Source organism: Gekko japonicus, unplaced genomic scaffold (assembly GCF_001447785.1).
Source record: "Gekko japonicus isolate JY-2015 unplaced genomic scaffold, Gekko_japonicus_V1.1 scaffold4014, whole genome shotgun sequence".
Classification (NCBI taxonomy): Eukaryota; Metazoa; Chordata; class Lepidosauria; order Squamata; family Gekkonidae; genus Gekko; species Gekko japonicus.
This window is the reverse complement of record NW_015167165.1, coordinates 90,069-110,060: the sequence shown is the minus strand read 5'-3', so window position 1 is coordinate 110,060 and position 19,992 is coordinate 90,069. Positions and strand designations below refer to the sequence as shown.

At 42.4% G+C, this 19,992-nt stretch overlaps 1 protein-coding gene across 1 annotated transcript in view; it reads right to left on the bottom strand.

Annotated features, from left to right (window-relative positions):
- Nucleotides 1-15,882: 15,882 nt before the first annotated feature.
- The window catches only part of PDE5A (phosphodiesterase 5A), a 94,080-nt gene continuing 89,970 nt past the window's right edge, over nt 15,883-19,992 (bottom strand). The window contains exons 18-20 of the mRNA XM_015413111.1: nt 19,320-19,394; nt 18,660-18,743; nt 15,883-17,013 (exon numbers count right to left, since the gene is read on the bottom strand). Coding sequence (XP_015268597.1) covers nt 16,876-17,013; nt 18,660-18,743; nt 19,320-19,394 — 297 coding nt within the window. The 3' untranslated portion in view covers nt 15,883-16,875. The remainder of the gene's footprint in view (nt 17,014-18,659; nt 18,744-19,319; nt 19,395-19,992) is intronic.

The following is a 19,992-nucleotide window of genomic DNA, read 5'->3' as shown; positions in this document are numbered from 1 at the left end:
CAAGAGTGATTTGTCCCAAGGGTTTTACATAGAGACTGAAAATGAGAGATAGGATTGTGTCCTTTGGATAAGACCCACACTGATGATAACTGATCTCCAGCGGCAACCCTTTGAGTCTGGTCCATGAGGATACTGTGCACAGGTCTAAAACACTCATAATAAAGGAGTTTTCTTATGAGTATATTTCTGTCTTTCTACTTGCATGGAAAATCAAAGCCAAAAGAACCAGTGAGTTTTTCAATCCAATCTTTACTTGACTTATCCACAAGGAAAGTGTTTCATAAAAAGGAGAAAGAAAATAGATCACATACCCCTAGGCTGCATTCGGTCATCGCAACAAGAATTATACTACCACAAACATAGTTTGTAGCTGTGCTTGTTTACCCCTTGCTCCTTCTACCTTTCTCTTCTTCTGGAGTGCTTGGGAAGAAGGTAAATTATCCACTATTTTCTTCCTTTGGTTCTTAACTGTGTTCCGTTATAAGAGCCATGAATGGTATAAGAAGGTCCTTAGATAACATGTGTGGAACTTCTTTCTCTCCATGGTGGAATGAAGAGAAAATGGTTAATAGTCTACTCTTCCATATTTATGCTGTGAATTTCATGGTGAACTTGACTCTCAGCTGATAACAGTCTTTTCAATCCACTCCACCACCCAGCCTTCTCTCTGGAACCAATAGTGTAAATATGTAGTGTATTTATAAAGGATGTTTGGATATCTGCAGAAAAATAGGAATTGGATTCTTCTTTATATACTGTCTTCACCTTTATAGTGCTGTATTGGATTTTCACTGGTTACAAGGATCAAAAGTTTGACAGAAATAAACATGAGTCTCTCCTCTTCTCAAGAAAGAAAACAGAACAAAGAAAGAGTCAGATGCTATTCCTGCTACAAGTAACACATGTTAAGTTTGTTGTAAAACAAAAGCTGTCAGAAAGAGAAACCTCAGTAATTGAAAGAACTCTGTAAACTCCCTAGTAGGTTAAAAATGACTGTGTTCAGTGTGGAGATGGTCTTTGCATGGAAATGATGGCTCTTGTAAATCTTTCTTTTCTTTCTCTCTCGTTCTAGCAATTGTATTGTAAAAATGATGAAAGGGTAAGTATCTGTGGTTTAGTTTTCGTTTCAGCTACTGTATCATGCCCCATTGTTTTGGCAGTAACATTGCAACAAAATTATAACATTTGGAAATCTTGTAGGAAATTAAATTTCAAACAGAACATCCGTGTATCTTTGGCATTCACTTCCTTTAGCTATTTTTTCATATCAATATTGGGGGCGGGATCTTCAACTGTTTTGAGGATCAGCTCTCTGAAGTGACATAAGAAAATAAATATAGGTATCTCAAAACTGGCCACCAGCTTCAGAATGATCATGGGATTTGCAGTGCCAAAAAGAAAGGGTATGGGGAGTGTCCCCGCTCAGATCATCCCTGTGCTCTCTGTAATAAATTATCAAAGGAACATCTGTCTGCCTGTAGCAGGCATAACTGATCAGAAAATAAGGTTAGGCATTTAAAAGTTGGCCACCAACTTCAGGTTGAACATGAAAGAAGTAATGCCAACATTTCAGGGAATCAAAATGTCCTGGTCTAAATATCCCCCTCCCCCCAATTTGCAACGGAAAGGATGACTGTCTGTTTGTGGCAGGGATAACCCATCAGAAAATAGTGCTAGGAGTTTCAAAATTAGTCACCAGCATCGGGATGATCCTAGATGCTTCAATGCCAAAGGTGAAGGGAACCCAAACATCTTTGCCCAGGTTACCTTCAGAACATCCCATGGAACAATTGACTCATTAGAAGCCCAGAAGAAGGAAGCAGCACAAACCAGGAGGGTGGAGAATATCCGACCCCTTACAAAACAAAGGCAGTCTACTTAACTTCTCAGACCTACACTGTATCGAAACATCATGCATTTGGGGTAGTGTCCAAAAATACTTTTTAAGGGAAAGTATGCAGGTACACCTTGCTGGTTTCTTAATAAAAACTTGTTAATGCCTCAATTGTATGTGTTTACATTCTGATATTGGTTTCTTTGAACACAATGTGTTGAAGATACTTCTCATTAAAGGGAAAAAACAGAGTACGGGGAGGGGAGCTCCTTTAAAATAATATTGCAAGCTAAGTGAGCTATGTAGTAGGCAAGATAAGTGAGCAGGGTCTGGTCTCTAGGAGTTCAGTGTGTGTTGGAGAATCTCAGTGAGTCCCTGGGTATGCTTGTCCAGAGATGGCTTAATTGCCAGCATATGTACCCAGGGATCTAAGAGAGAAAAACTCCCTAGTGCAGGGGTGTTGAACTCAATTGTTATGAGGGCCGGATTTGACATAAATGAGACCTTGTTGGGCTGGGCCATGTGTGTCATAGAATGTAATGCCAGGTAGCAAAGGTATAAACTTTATAAAGGATACAAACACAAAGGGTGTTTTTTTACTTAATATAAAACATGCTTAAAACATTAGCGCTCTTGCAATATTTTGTTTATTTAACAGTGTCTGGTAACTGACATCTCTTGCTCTGAATTACTGCATCAAAATGTCTGTGCTGTTGTAATCTTGAGTATGCAGTTCAGGTGTGTATCAGTAAACTGCAAACCTACAATGATGCAGCAGCAGCAGAACTGGAAGAAGCAGCAGAAGACAGCCAGTTCCACTGCGGGCCTGATAGAAGCCCTCTAGGGGCCTGATCCAGCACCCCTGCTCTAGCAAATATCCCTGGAAGACCTTGGAGACCCACAGACATTTTTGTGTGGATCCTTATACCATGGGATTATGGGAATGCACAACAATGGCTCATGCACACACACACATGCAAATCCACAGTGGCTATGATCTCTGTAAATACTAGGAGCAAAATGACCACAGATAAAGTTGGCTGCAATCTGTGGTTCTGCTCCTTAAAATTCACAAACATTTAATGAAGATCTATAAAGTATGGGGGACTGAATCCTAAATTGGTGGGAAAATCCTAGTCTCTCTGCACATTGTGCATCAAACCCCAGTCTCTTTGAAAAGAGGTTTAGAAACTGTTCTCTTTGTTCTTTCTGTAAAGAAGTGAAGAGTCCAAGTTTTCATCACTGTGAAGATGTTAAAATCTGAGAAAATGGTTCAGAGTATGAGATTATCAAGTCAAATAAGAACATAAGAGACTGAGCAATTATTTTCCCAATAAAGTAGGCATTTGTCTGCTGCCTTATGTTCCTCTTTAAAATGGGGGAGTTTTGAAGTAACTTGTTCTTTTTGCTTTCCAGGAAGTGAAGCCAGTAAAGAACAGCAACAGGTAAATCTGGGGATTTGATAAACCTACAAGGCATACAAAATAGTTTAGATTTCAACACTATGAAGCTAGATATGAGAGTCTGCATATATATCACAAAGGTATGCACTGGTTCTACTGCCTTCAGCTTCTCTCAGTTTCTGACTGAAATGAATAAAAATTTGACGTAACCCTCTTTTGTCCTCTGCAGGGGAGCCGGGATAAAACTACGTGTTAAAGTAAAATCTGAGTGAGTTTCAGTCCTTACAAAAAGTTCAGCACTGAAAAAAATTGCTTAGATGTTGTTTTCTTGCATCAGTACAGAGCCTTGCCCAGGTCTTGCAAACTGATGGCCATGTCTTCCTTGACTGAGGCAATCCACCTCATGTTGGGTCTTCCTCTTTTCCTGCTGCCTTTTTCAAGTGATTCTTGTCTTCTCATAATGTGACCAAAGTATGATCGCATTAGTTTAGTCATTTTAGTTTCTAGGTTCAGGCTTAATTTGATCTGGAACCCACTTATTTGTCTTTTTGGTAGTCTACAGTATTCCTAAAACTCTCCTCCAACACCACATTTTAAATGAATCAATGTTCTTCCTGTCAGCTTTCTTCACTGTCCAACTTTCACACCCATACATAGTAAAGGGAGGCATATGATTATTTTTATGCAGTGTACAATTATATTAAGATAGCTTTTTTTTTGCTGGGAGGCTTAAGCACTGGGCATATGAACACCAGTAACATAAAGGGAGAAATGAAGGAAAACTGAAAATTGCAGCAAACTGCATGCTTCAATTCCCGAATTAATTTTAGAAATTCTTCCAGTTAAACTGGGATGAATGTGGACAACAGACAGCAAAGACAAACTGTGGAGCAAGAAACACAGAATTGGGGAATGCATTCATTTCAATTTAATAATGGTTTCATTGTTAGGAAGCTAATCTTCCCTATCTGTTGGGAAAGGTAAGTGAGATAAAATTAGCCAAGAAAAGTGGCTATAACTGGAGATCAGGAACGTAAGCGGAAAAAGCTAATCAGTGGCTCCTCCTTCCCTGTCTTTGCCTTTCAGAGGCAAAGGCACAAGGGAAGCTTGAACAAGCAAAGTACGGCTGCATTTCATAGAAGTGTCATATGAGACCTATCCCAGCTCTAACCCAATCTTTGAGGACACTACAAACAATACACTGATTAGATAGTGTTCCAGAAGTGCCCTCATTCTTTCCCTTTTTTCCATACTTCTGGGACTAGTCCTACCATAGTCCCAACAATCTTCATGTACCTTTCCCTTTTATCTCAGAACAAAATATCATTCTTCATCATACCATGCTAAATACATCCAGCTGCCGGACCCTCGACGCGTCCCAGAAGGCAAGGCTCCCTGGGGGAGAGGTTCCGTGAACACGGAGGGGTGTGGCAATTGGCGGCTGGACCAGGGAGTAGGCAGGCAGACAGGAGTCATTGGAGGGATCTCCCCCCTCCCTTCTCAGAGACCGGGCCAGGAGGACGGGGATGGTCCCGTGTGAGAGGAGACGGGGCTTACCAGGAGGAGAAGGTGCAGAGACGCTGCCGACGGCGGCGACAGGTTCCCCGGGCTTCCCGGAAACGGCCACTCCCCTGGGCTTGCCAACTCAGGGCGAGATCATGCAGGACGTGTAATAGGGTCGATAGGACAGGTGAAGGACAGGGGAAGAGCCCAATCAGGGACTGGGAAAGGAAAGGGGAGGGATTACCTCAAGGCTAGAGGGGGATAAAAGGAGAGAAGCCAAGAGAACCAGGGAGGATTTCAGAGGCGACCGGCTCTGTCGGTGAGAGAGAACCAGATATGCTGTCGACCCCGAGGAGCGGATGGCAGAGAGTGATGTAACTCCCCCACCCCTCCATATCTGAGGTTCTTGCTTCTCTCCACGACCGTCGGCAACCATGGCACACGCCCCTCCAAAGCTAGGGGACACCCCCAGGCGTGACAGCAACATATAATTGAATCCCCTCTACACCTTCAACACGAAGAAGGATTTATGTCCATAGAAGTGCAGATTCCCTGCTTCCTCCCTCCTGCTGCAACCTAAAACGTCCCCCTCATGCTGCTCCGTGAGGATGCCCCCCCCCCCAGGAACAGCATAAGGAGGACATGGAAGCCTGTAATGGGAGAAGGGAAATGGGTAAATACACAATCCCCTCCTTGCATGCACAGACCTTAGAATTTTGTAGGTACAGTCCTCATGTCAGTGAAACACTTTCAGGCTGCAAAGGTCAGGAAAGCTCCTTCTCTGATTAAGGCTATGGAAACATGTTGTCAGTCAGAGCTGATACTCTAACTATATGGACAGATGAACACATTCAACTGCACTAAAACGTTCATAGTATCCTACCACTCCAGTCAGTAAAGTTTGGAGTTCTCCTTCAATTTAAGGGGCACTCTCTTTGGCTGAAGGGCCACTTAAGGTTGAAGAAGGATCAACAGGAGACAGCTTGAAAAACACCCAAGTCCTTGATCTCACAAACCAGAGCTGGAAGCTGGTGCCACAACTCCTTTGTCAATTTCTCTTGTATATAATAACCAGAGGTTGAGTGTGTAACTAATCTCTTTTTTTTCCTTCCCAGGCTTGCACGTCAAAAAAGAAGAGGGCGTGTGAATTTTGATAATAGATATTTTTGAAAAAAGGTAATTACTTTAAGGTTATCTTATGTTAGGATTAGTCCATTTTCTCAGCACTTCCCATTTCCAGGACCGGCCTGGATCAAATTGTTGAAATCGCTGGGAAGTTATTCTTTACACCCACTTACTATATGGAATCGTGACTGTGTGACTGCAGTTCAATCACTGATTGCCCCCTTATGAAACTAAAATCTCCAGCTTTTGTTGGAGGAAATGTTGATGGATAAACAGGTATAAAACTAACATTTGTACTAGACATACCTTCTGTATTCTTAGTATATTAATAGGCATGTTTCCTCTGCTCATTTTCAGGAAAAAATACAAACAACAATAGCTGAAGAATGACAATGCCTGGAAATCTGGATTTGATTATGAGAAAGAAAACTACATATGATACTCTGTACTGGTGGTTCAAGAAATCAAGTGTATATTTGGGTTACTCTGTGAATTGATTCTGCTGTGTGATTTTATCACATAGAAGATCTTCTCACTGTATGATTGTAGCATGTAAGGGATATTCTCATTTAGTGAATCAAGACCTGTGGGATACTTTTAATGATTCTAAATAAACCTGTCTCCACAAAACATTTCATTAAGGCTTTTCTGTGAAAACTGAACACATAATCATTTCAGCAAGACACAGGATGGTATTTAATGATACCTTACATACCTTATAGAATGCTTTTTCCCATTCCTTTAGTGAAATGGACATACGTAAATCAGTCTCCCAGCTGGCTTTACAATTCCACTATATCCTATCCCCCTCTTGAAGACTTACATACAAAACCCTTTAGGATGACTCTTTCCACACAATATCTTCTCAATACAATTTAATGGCTGAAATACATTTATAATACCTAATATATCTAATTTCTAAGTGTGCCCCCGGGCACACACAGGGGGCACATTTGCCCTAAACAGATGTTTCAGCAAACTTGGAGGACCCCCTAGTTTTGCAGAAAAATCTGACAAAAAATGAGGGGGGATGGGGGGATAGGCTGATCTCGTCAGATCTCAGAAGCTAAGCAAGGTTGACCCTGGCAAGTATTTGGATGGGAGACCTCCAGAGAATACCAGAGCCAGGAGGCCAGAGGCAGGCTATCAAGCCATTTCTCTGAATGTTCTCTGTGCCCCAAGTGGGAGTTGCCAGAGGTCACCATGATTTCCAGTTACAGATACACACACACAAATGGGGAAGGTTAACAAAGTGTTCTCTGCACATGTGCACACAACATACTTACCTTTAACAGTCCTGGTGGCACCTGCCTGGAGCTGCACTGGGCAAGCTGGGGGAGAGTCTGCTGGCTTGTCTGGAGCAGCTCCAAGTGAGCCACAGAGAAGTGAGATGAAGGGAAGAGTCCAAAGCAGCTCTGGGCAAGCCACAGATGGGGGGAGGGGGAAGGGAAGAGTCTGCTGGCTTGCCCAGAGCTACTCCAGGCAAGCCATAGAGGGTAGGGGGTCTACTAGCTCACCTGGATCTGCTCCAGGTAAGCCACAGAAAGCAGCAGTGTGGGGAAGAGAAGTTTCTCCTGGGAAGCCCTTTTCACAAGTTTCTTGTGGGCCACTTGTACCTAATAATGCCCACGTAATTTAAGTTAGTTATGGCTTCAGAGTAGTCTGAATTTTCTTTAATAATTTCAGACACAAACAGGCTTTGATTAGCCACTAGGCTGGATCCCCTCACACAAACAAGATTCCACCCACCCCAGCCTGCCCTTTCCCAAGAGTCAGACTAAAAGGTACAATGTCTGCTCATTACCAGAGACAGGCCTAACGATCAGGCACTCTATTCTCTCTCAGAGGTAGAACTAAACAACTCTGCCACACTGCCAAGCAGAGGTACCCCTCACTTTGTCTGCTCTTTTTCTGTCATCTTATCAGAAATTCTATCAGTCTTCCAACCCAAACCTCTACGTTCTGAAATCCCTTCCTTTTCCTTCAATGACATATTAGTCATCTTTAGTACTGATCTTATAATCATATAACCAGAAACTGAACCAAACCTGCCCACTATGTCTAATTAGGGATGGGCACAAACCGGCTGATGAACTAGTTTTCCATGAATTTTGGCCAGTTTATTGTTTGAGAAGCAATGCTCACAATCTGGAAAAAAAAACCCAAAAACATTCACCAATTTTGATGCAGTTTGTGGCAGTCTGCAAAGAGAAGAAGGGGTTTAATCCCCTCCTTTCTGCCCTTCGTGAAAAACAGCTGAGTTGGTTTAAATGGCTGGTGAAAATGAACCGAACCACAAAAATACAGTTCGTACCCATCCCTAGTTCTAATAAATGACTAATTGAAGTCATTGGGCTATGGGTTTTAGACTAGGACTAGGAAGACCCAGGTTGAAATCTTTGCTCAGCCATGATACTTGCTGTATGACCTTGGGCCAATAATCCCTCTCTGTTTAGCTTACCTCTTAGGGTTGTTGTGAGGATAAAACAGAGGAGAGGCAAACTGTGATCCTAAGGACACTTTTCTGGAAGGAAGTTAAACTGAATAACATGTTACTTCTGAGTAGACCTGCTTCAGATTAGTCCTGAGGACTACGTCTGTAGCTCCTTGGATTAAGGAGATTAACATGTAAAAAAAGGAAAAACCAAACAGGTACTACTGTTCTGTTTTGGAAATAGTTCCTTCAATTTAGGGCCTTAGTTCTCAGACAGTGGAGTCAGTGCCATCAAGTCACTAGATGGAAGCAAGAATTTTGTGGTTTCTGCAGATGCACAATCCTCCGACTAGGAAGACTGTGCTCAGAGCAAATCTTCATAGATAGTATAGTAGTTGCAGAGTAAAAATTACATTCATCTTTGTTGGTCACATTGTGCTATAAATTAATTCCCATAAAGTTCAAGACCTCGAAGAAGTATTCTTCAAAAACATGAGCAATACAATGCCCAGATTGCTTTCATTCTCCATGGCAGGAACCAAGCCAGCTACTATTATCTTACTTTCCCTGGCCTTCCTTCTCTCCCTTATAACAGGGGGAAAGCCAGCATTAGCTGAAAGGGGCCAATATATTTCCTTTCTTTCATTGTATGAGTCATGAAAGAACTGGTCGAGATGGCTGCTCTGTGGCTCAGCTTCTGGATCTCTTCAGTGGCCCCCAGATGTTTCTGTGATCACAATTCAGGACTCAGAGCCTCATCAGTAAAGGTGCTGAAGGCAATTAATAGCTGAGGCTTGCCAAGTGCTCAAAGCCTCTCTTTTCCTGCTTCTTCAAAATCCCACTGTCGTTTCCAGCAGGATGATGGCCCCAGCCTGCATTTCTCCACGCACTGGTTCACAGCTACAAGGCAGGCACATTGGAAGAGAAAGGAAGTCCCAGACTCTCTTCTACTGAACAAACAGTTGCTCTTCCCATTATGAAGCAAAGGGTCATGGAGGTCTAGCTTTAGAAATACACATCCAGTAGAGGGGAATGACAGCTCCCATTCTATCCCTTTGTTGGAGTAAGAGGCCTACCTTCTCCCTTAGGAACATTCACCCACTTGCTTTGGAACCAGTGCAGTTGTTGCGTATCAGCCAGTCCCAAATGAAGTATTAAAACTTACATATCCAAAGGCTACATCTAATGGGGCTTTTCTTTCCACTTTGTAGGGTGTTTTAAAGAGATTTTATAGGGTCTTTAGTGTGCAAATGGACTCTCAGTAAGCTTGGGTTATCATGCCTGCTGTCCTGGACAAATAGCCCTTCTATTGAAAACTTGAGCACCTATAGGCCAAGAGAACTCCTGGATTTAATTTAGGTCTGAATAAATTTGCTCTGTTAAATGGCCTAAGTAAAATATGAAATATGGGATGCCATCTGCTCAGTGGAATAGTTCCTGAAGAGAAATATGTGTCAGGTTGTCTAATAATTCTCCTTTTAAAAATATATTTTGGCTAAATTCAAACAAATTTGAGAAATTTTGTCTCAGTGGCAAATTCTCCGTTTTCCACAATAGCAAGTCCAGCCCAGCAGCACATCCTCAAAACTTCAGAAAGTCTGTGTGATCCAAAATGCTTACCAAGTATGAATAAGGTTGTCCAGCTTCACAGTAGTTTACAGACTTTTTAATTGAAACACATTCTCATTGTGTTTGTCTAAAGCGTCACACAAGCCCTTTGGCAAGAAACACTGATGCTTGATGTCCTACAGAAAAGGAACAAGGCCCTTCCTAGAGGCCCACTGGCCTGACCTGGCAGGATCTCAACATTCAGAGGGTAGAACTTGCAAGATCAGAAATGTGAAGATGCCTTTTGGCTTAACATGCAAGGCTAAACACAATATCTACTACAAGCCCCCCCCCCCCCCCCCCCACTCCCTAGAACTAATGAACCCAAACCACACAGGGATCTGCTTCATACAAGACCTTGGAAATTCTGGTTAGAGCCATGCTGCTATCCCAATCTGTTTTCTTGGGACAAGAACAAGCATCAGTAGTTGCTGATGTTTGTTACCTGACTCCTCCCCATTAGACAGGGTAAACCTAGTACCAGAATCCAGCATAAGGTATTCCCTTTAAAGTGGGGATTGAATGGAGCTGCACATGCACCAGAGCTCCCAACTTCTGAGGAGAAATTGAGGAAGCCTCAGAAGCAATCAATAGATTGCCAGGATATTTCATCTGCACTATGCCCCTTGATATAGGTTTGTTTGGAGTATAGAAGGATTTGCAGTATTTTTGCGGGGATTATATTATTGTTCTATTCTTTAGCATGTGTTTTATTCTGCAAAAGAGTTTCTGTGTTGGTCTAGGTGGCTGAAGATTCCCAAAGCAAAGTTTCAGCTCAGTTCAAGAAGCTGTGTCACTAAGCTACACAGATTGTGGATTGTACAAAAGAGGAACGCAAGTGTCAGAAGAGTTCCATCCTACATACTTTTACATATACACAAACTCCACTTACATAATTCCAGGAAGCGATGGTCCGCCCTCTCTTGAAAAAAACAACCTTGGACCCAACCGAATTGGCCAACTATTGGCCGGTGTCCAACTTGCCCTATTTGGGCAAATTAATCGAGAGGGTGGTGACGATACAGCTACAGGGCTTCCTGGATGACGCTTCCATCCTAGATCCTCGCCAGTCTGGTTTCCGCGCAGGGCATGGGACGGAGACAGTGCTTGTCGCCCTTACTGACGACCTAGGGAGGTGAAGTGGCGACACTGCTGTTAGATCTGTCGGCCGCGTTCGATACAGTTGACCACCAGCTGCTGACCCACTGCCTCACTGACGTGGAGGTTCAGGGGCTTGCCCTTCAATGGCTTGCCTCTTTTCTCCAGGGTCGGGGACAAAGGGTGCCACTAGGGGAGCAGCAGTCCCGAAGACACCCACTTGAATGTGGTGTGCCTCAGGGGGTGGTGCTCTTCCCGATGCTGTTTAACATCTATATGCGCCCCCTTGCCCAGATTGTCCGGAGGTATGGGCTTGGGTGTCATCAATATGCAGATGACACCCAGCTCTATCTGATGTTGGGCGGCCAGTCGGACTCCAGCCCTGAAGATCTGAACCGAGTGTTGCAAGCCGTGGCTGGGTGGCTCAGACTGAGTCAGCTGAAACTGAACCCAGGGAAGACGGAGGTCCTGTGCCTGAGTTGCGGTGGGTCAGGGTTGGGGATCCCTCACCCGACCTTCGGTGGGGTACCTTTGGTGCCAGTGCCGGAGGTTAGGAGTTTGGGAGTGCTCCTGGATTCCTCCCTAACTATGGAGGCCCAGGTAGCAGCCACTGCCAGGCCGGCCTTTTACCATCTTAGGCTGATTCGGCAGCTGGTTCCCTACCTCGACCGCGACGACCTGGCTACAGTGACCCATACTGACAGTCACCTCGAGGTTAGACTACTGTAATGCTCTCTACATGGGGCTGCCTTTGTCGCAAATCCGGAAGCTGCAGCTAGTGCAGAATGCTGCGGCCAGGCTGTTGGTGGGTCTCCCTAGGTGGGAGCACACCCAACCTGTACTGAAAGTGCTGCACTGGCTGCCTATAGCATACCGGATTCACTTTTGCAACCAGGGCCAGGGCCTATTTAGTGGCGGCTCCTACCTGGTGGAATGAGTTCCTGGAGGAGATCAGGGCCCTGCAGGACCTTGTACTGTTCCACAGGGCCTGTAAGATGGAGCTCTTCCGCCAGGCTTTTGACTAGGAGCCGCAACTACCACCACTACCACTACTACCACCATCAACGAACCCGGCTGATAACTGGGATCGGAGCAGCCGTGTGACGACTGCACTTCAGTGGCGCGGCAGAGCGGTACCGTGGTACTGGGATGGAGGCAACATCTACTCGATACCATCTTGTTAAAATTAAGAGTAGCAGCATTGAGCACTTTAAGTAATGTTTGGTTATTTATTCTGTTTTATCCAGTTTTAATTGGTTTTATGTACTGGCACATGGTGCCCCATCTGTTAGCTACCCTGAGCCCATTCGTGGGGAGGATGGGGTAGAAATTGAAATAAATAATAAATGAATAAATAATTTCAGGTTTTTAAAAATTTGCCACTAATTTTCTTCGATACAAATCCTTGAGAGTGTTTTGCTAGGGACATTCATTAGTAGAGGTTACACCATCTTTTCCCTAACTTTGCAAAGCTGTGGCCAGTTAGTCAAAAAAGAGTATGCTGATTCAACAGCCTCTCTTGTTCTTCCCTCCCATGCTTCAAATGGACTAACACTTCCAACAGCAAAATGGGGCCCACCCATGATCCAGTTCTGTATACCTGCGTGATGCAAATCTCTCTCTCCAACCCTATGCCCTCATGAAACTTGAGCATGCTCACTGCCTTCCAGGTTGCACAAAATGTTGAGGGGAAATGCGCATCTGTTAAAGGGGGAGGAAGGCAAACATAGGGAGGACAGGATATTGCCTTGCTTGAACCTCTAACAACATCCTGGAATTTGTTCTCTTGCATTCCTAAACAACTCTAGGATTCTAACACACATGTCCTCTTAGAGCTAGCCTGTAGATGAATCAATGTGATACAGTCTAGTAGTCAGAGTCGAGTCCAGTAGCGCCGTAGGGCCCAACAGGATATTCAGGCTACAAGCTCTGAAGACTCAAAGCTTCCCTCGTCAGACACCTTCATCAAAGCGCCTTTCATCAGTTTGATAGTTGTACCTTTATTGCCCTCTAGTGGTAATTCTTTATTAGAAACTCTGTACTGGTGAATAATAAAACCCAGAGTTCATTATGGAAAAAATACAAACATGGTTCACAGTTGACAAACAGCAGACAAACTAGGAACAACAGAGGTAACTTCAACACAGTTAAATACCTACTATTGAATACTCAGCTACCTGGAATTCTCAGTTCCAGCATTCAGGGAACGCACTCCCTGTGCCAGAGGTCTTAAAAATTTCTCTGGCACCTGTTGGCAAACGCCAACTTATGAATGCGTAAACTTTAACCAAGTTTTAAAACAAAAAGGATGAATACCATGTCCATTCTTAGTATCTCCTCAGATCTGTGCATGGAGATGTGCATAAGGCAAAAGCAGTGGAATAGTTCATTCCTTGCATTTATTGTAGAAAGCATGGGAAACAGTACAATAAAGATCACAAAAAGAAAAGTCAACAACTGAGTAGCAATTCAAGGGGGGGGGGAATTACTTAGCTGTATATTTTCTTTCCCCAGGCTGTATGAAACACTTTGAGAAAACAACCAATCTCTTAAATAGATGAAGTAACCAGAAGGAAAATATGAGAACAAAGCATTCAGTAACCCTCCAAAAATATGACTTTTAAAAAGAGAACACCATCTACACAGCCCAAGCCTTGGCCTAGCACAAAAATACTGGCAACCACTTTGTTATGGATTTATGCAGGTGCAATTTTAAAAGTATCTCCAAATTACATACAGTGTTTCCATTTCAGTCTTAAGAAGTATATGGACGCACTTTATATATGTAAGTCACATTTTAACCTAAGTCATACCCTTGTCCATCACTATGGAATCAAAAGGGCTGATCAACTGCGCCAAATTGTTGAATTAGACAAGATTTTACTCCAGATTTTGAATGAATGGGATGGATTCTATCCCGATCCTGCCACTTCACTGAGCAGAATTTGAAGCCTTCCTCCATCTGACATGGCTCTTCCATTGCAGACAGGCTCCTCACACTTTGCTCCCTGTTGCAGCGGGCTGGGGTAAGACCATTTCCACAGTAGTGAAATCCCTCACATTGACATTTTTTAAAACTGCGCGTTACGTGATATTTTCCACAGTATATTTTTCCTCACCAGTCACAAACCCAAACTTTTCTTCTTCTTATCCTGGGTTTTTGGAATCCCCAGTTTTAGTGAGTTCTGAAAATCTGGGGTAAGAAGGAGAAAACTTCAGGTTTGCACCTGGTGAGGAAAAATCTACTGTGGAAAATATCACGTAACGTGCAGTTTTAAAAAATGTCAATATGAGGGATTTCACTACTGTGGAAATGGTCTAAGATCAACATCACTATATGCACACCTTTTCCGTGATATTCTTCTATATTAAATAACTCACATTTTGTCTAGCACCCAGGTACTGATTCTGCCTTAACAACTGCTAATATGCAGTTTAACAAAAAAACAAAATCTTGGAAATGGCAGCTATCCTGTGTCTTACTGTAATACCCAGTTCTCACCTGCATACTTTAATGACTGGAACATCACACAGTGAGTTGTGCATGAAGAAATGCCAAATTCAGATTTCATGTCACTGTGAATTTATCACTGGAGACACTACATTCTGTTGTAACTTATCTAGTGCTATTTTATATTTTAAAAAACCCTCTATTTATCACTTGCCTTGAAAAATCCTCTGGCATTGTCATAAGTCAGCTGTGACCTGAATTATACATTTCTACATGTAGCCTGTACTTTTGTTTCACTTTAATTGAGGGGAACGATTGCACACACAATCATCCAGCCACCTCAAGAATATGGTACAGAATTCTTACAGAACTGGACAAGATTCTGGACTGAATAATAATTTTTCCTAAACAAGCAGAATATCTTTGGATATCAAAACAGATGAGGTTGGTCCATTTGTACTTGTGCTGAGCCTTGGTATATTCACACCCTCGTATGTGCACGAGTACACACACGTGCCCCAAAACACTACTATGGATACCATAGCATTAAACAGGATGTCCCATTATATAAAAAATGGAAATGGGCAGATATCTTAAAACGAGAAATGTTTGCTATTGTCAGCTTCTTCACCTCGAAGTATTTGGAGGCTTCAACCAGGCTGATGAAAGTGGTTTTGAGGCTGCTTTTGCGACTGCAACCAAAGGTTACACAGGTTAGTAAACTCTCATATATAACTAAAGTTGAGGTAAAATCAGGTATCACATGGGATAACTGAGAATGTTCAAGACCCCCCCACACACATACTCACAACAACAACTATCCAAATTCCTGGACTTGCAAATTGAATTTCCCTCATGCAGTTGTGTGTGTGTGCAAAAAAAAAAAAAAAAAAAAAAGCCAAGAAGAACCAGCAAAGAGGAGCTTGGTACCTAATCAAACATCATACCTTCTGAGGAAAGAAACCCTGTCTCTTACTTTGAGGCTCACAGAGGCAGTCTAAAAGGGGCAAACTTTAGATACTGGAAAAAGAAAAAATATTAAACGGACGTGCATATAGCTATTGCTAGTTTGCCCTGAAAAGTCAAACACATGTGAAAATAACCTTTATAAACACCTGGGTATAGCAAAAGTTGCATCCACACTACAAATATCCTACCAAACAAAAACTTGTTTTTCAACGCGGCTGTAGTCAGTAGAGCAAGATGGCACTTTAAATTTGTCTTCACCATGTTCTTTCTTGAACTAACATTTTTAAAACTTATTTAAAACATTTGTAAGTCATAACTCCCTGAAGTGTTCTCAGCGATTTTATTTTGCAGTTGCTGCTTTAAGACTTTGTGGTTATGATTGTTCCAAGCTGAATGTTCTTTTGAAGAAAAAAACATTCTTCTTTCCAAAGTTCATTCATTACAAAAACTCTTTGCAATTATGAGCCATTATTTTTTAAGTAGTTTTGGCTATTTCTTAGCTCTGACCTCTGTAATTGGATTCAGCTTTACAATATCCAGAGCAGTTCTCAAGTTCTGGAACAGGCCTGGCTTCCTTCACTCATTTGTACCAACTTTGTGTACTTCTCCACTGACATTAAGATTGCCTGCTGAAGGACAATCCCCCACAATGAAAGCAGCCCCAGCTCATGCAGTAATCTCTTTCCCTGCATTTCTTTTCCTTCCATCTCTACATTCCTTTCAGGTTTGCTTCAGAGGTGTTCTTTCTCAGTCACCAGTGGTTTTAAGCTATGGCATTGCATCATGATCTTTACAAACTTTGCATCATTCTTACAAATCTCTTAAAAGTTAGTAATTCACAGGTCAGATTCATTTAGCTGCAGCATTCCCATCACAGAAAAAAAGGCACAGATCCAGCAAATTCCTCCAAGACACTGAGCTTCATTCCTTTGGATCGCAGTAGCTTTCTCCCAATTCTCTCCAATATGCTTTCCTTGGAACAGGCTATACCAGATTCAGCGGCAGATTCAACTGTTCAAGCTTCTACATGTAAAGTTGCTCTTTCAGACAACAGAAGAATGAAAAAGGTGCCAAACATGGTAGTCTTTAAAGTACTGGCCATTCACTGGAATTAAACAACTATGTACAACTCAAAACCAAAGCAGTCCTAGGAGCTCTCTTTTTCCCATTACCATCATACAAAGCAGGGCACAGTGAACTGGATCTGCTAACCGCAGATCTTCACATAAAAAGGAAATATTGGAAATATACAACTATTATGTATCATACACATAAAAAGGGTCATGTTGCGCTTCAGAATGCTGTGCAAAAATATATGTCTCTCATTATTTAAAATACAGCAGTGGCAAACTGTACACCTATTTCAATAGTGTCTAGCAAAACATAAGTATTTCCAAAGAACTGTATATAAATAACTTTGTAAACCAACGCTCCTTAACCAAGTGCTATCTCAGTTCCTCTTGGGCTGATTGCTTTCACCATTAATCAGGTTACTCTCTTGTTGCTCAGCTAAGGCTTGCCATTTCTGCCTGTTCTTTCTGCAGCCATCCAGCAGTGGGAAGCAGGCCTCGGAAATGTGTACCAGTGCCTGCAAATGGAAAAGCAAATCAGACCACCACACAAACTAGCAAGGGAGGGGGAAAAAATCTCTCTCTCTCTCTTTTAGGACTTTGGCATCTGAAAGGAATGTCCTGGGAAATAAAGGCATAGCATGCTTAGAAAGCAGCTTCCTGGGGTCCTGAACAGGGATAACAGGACACAAAGCAGCCTTACATGGACTGCAGGAAACTAGCCAGGAAGATTATATGGTCTGTATGGAACCACATCATCCCATCAGCTCGGTGAAGCAGCAGGACTCCCAGCATAGGCTTGTAAATCTGTACCGAGAATCAAGAGGGCCAGCCCTCTGTTTCTGGCTCAAAAAGGCCTCCTTACCAGATATCTGGGAAGGGGTGAGAGTCCGTGTGTGTATATGTTTCAATAAAGACGATGTTTGGGTGTTTTTCTTGTTTTTATGATAGATCCATAATCAACTATGACTGCAATCCTAAGAACATTTTCCTGGGAGTAAGCACTGCTGAATAAAATGAAACTTTGGAGTAGACCTGTTTATGATCACTCCCTAAGAAAGTTAAGCAACTGAACAACTAATATTTGAAAGGAATGTTTTCAAGGTCCAGTCTGGTCTGAACAGAACAAGAGAGGGACCCAGAAGAAGAAGAAAAAGAGTTGGTTTTTATACCGTTTTTCTCTACCTTAAGGAGTCTTAAAGCGGCTTACCATTGCCTTCCCTACCTCTCCCCACAACAGGCACCTTGTGGGGTAGGTGGGGCTCAGAAAGTTCTGAGAGAACTGTGAATGGCTCAAGGTCACCCAGCAGGCTTCATGTGAAGGAGCGGGAAACCTGGTTCTCCAGATTAGAGTCCACCACTTTTAACCACTACACCATGCTGGAAGGGAAATCCTGTTGCTTTTTTTTTTTTTAAACCCTTCCCACTTCACCACTGGCTGTAGTTTGGCCTTCTTCCCCCTCAGTGTTGGATTCCTTCCCCTTGCTGGCTGTGGCTAACCCCACCTTCAAGGGTGCCTCCAACTCTCCCATGTTGCCTCTCCCTCTGTTTGCCTTGCGTTCAGCTTCCCTTTTTCTTGCTGCCTGTTCCAGTTCACTAACCACCCTCCACATCCTTCTCCTACTGGCAACTGCTGCTGCTTGCTATCCAATATGCCATGCAAACCATGAGGGTTCCCCCGCCCGTTATATATACATGAGCAGATGGTGGTGTTAATTTTTTGGGGGAAGGGTTAAATCCCAAAAACAGTTTTAAAGTAAGATTTTTCTGCAAACATGGAGTTTCCCCTAGGTTTATATAACCCTAAATCATTGCTGTGGGAATTGTGCACATTTTCCTGCCTAGATAGGGGCCACCTCTTGGATATCAAATACGAAGATTCTAGGACAAAATACTGAGAATTCATAAACATTTTAGACACTCTTCTTATTACTTTTACTTTAAAAAGTTGCTGCATACAACCCTTCCTTTTGTAAGGTTTCTCAGCATGCAATATTCAAACAAAGGTCTTCCTTTGAAATTAATGGGATTTCTCTGTAATATGAGACCTTGAATTTGTAATCTCTAAACTCCTATGTAGCCCCACATCTCCTTGATGGGTATATACCCTGATGTCTCTGAATGGCAAGTATAGTTCCCTTTTTGTACATTTCATATAGGATACCTCGTAGAGCTGTAAGCAGATGGCATCAATGAATCCAACCTGCATGCTAGGGATTTTGTTTTTCTTCTCCCGGTTCATCAGATCCTGAAAATTCACACACAGACCATTATCTACTTGCCAAAATGTAGTCTAATTCAGCAACATATATCAGAGAACATGCTAACACAGCATGACATTATAGTCATACTCCTCAGTCAGTGCAGCTTCATAGATGCTAAAGGGTTCAAATCATAGCTCAGTCATGGTATCCCCAAGAAACTCTAAGCAAGTCATGTTACATAAATCTTTGGTGAAAATGTCACTTAACTGCTCAACAGGTTTAGTGTAAGAATGCCACCATTCATTTCAGAATAATACTGTAAGTGGAATCTGGTGTGATTTACTCTGAAGCGCATATAAATAAATTTCTAGAAAAGTACTACTCAGCAGAAATATGCAAAACTGTGAAATATATCTTTTCTTATGGTATGCTTCCCATACAGTATTGCAATAACCGTTTCATTGTGAGAAAACCATTAAAACATCTCTGTAAAGTAGTATTAAAACTGATGAAATCTCATTCTAAAGTGATGAAGGAGGAAATGGACTAAACGTGCCTTCTAGATAAGGATGCAAAATAAAAATCTAAAAGAAATTTAGCAGGAAGTTACTTCAACTTACTGTTGGCTCTATGTTGAGTTCTTTCCTTTCCTTATCACCTTGGTCAAAGAATTCTGCAGCTACAAGCTCAGCTATCTGTTAGAAAAACCCAGAAATCGCTCAGTTTTGCTTTGATAATTTTTAAAGAATTGATACAAAACAGTCAGACTAGACCACCAGAATAAGAATATCCTATTTTGGTCCTAATGACCATGGGTTGGATCCACCAGCTTTTTCAATCAATCTTGCCCGATTCCCCTTCTTACTACAGCCCCCACCCCATGTAGTTTTTTAATGCATTCATCCCATGATCCCCTGCATAATCTTTTTTGGGGGGTGGTAGGAAGGAAACCCTCCTTCCACTTTCACCAGAAGAAAAGGTGTTTGGAGCCAACCCACTGTTTAAAGACACTGGAAAGCAGAACTGACTATCCACAGAATACTTTGAGATGACTGCAAAGCTGTATCAATACCTTAATTCAGATGTTTTGCACAGAACACCTTTTCCTCTGGCACCATATCCACTTTTCCAAATAGCACTTAGATTATATCCAGTCAGGGGCAGACTCTTAAAAGGCTAAAACTGAATTGTTTTGACCGAGTTATAATAAAGTCAGGCTGGGATTCTCTTCCTTTAATAATTCTTTGCAGGTTCTAAGGTTTGGTTTCTGAAGCTCCAAGTGTTCCCTGAAGC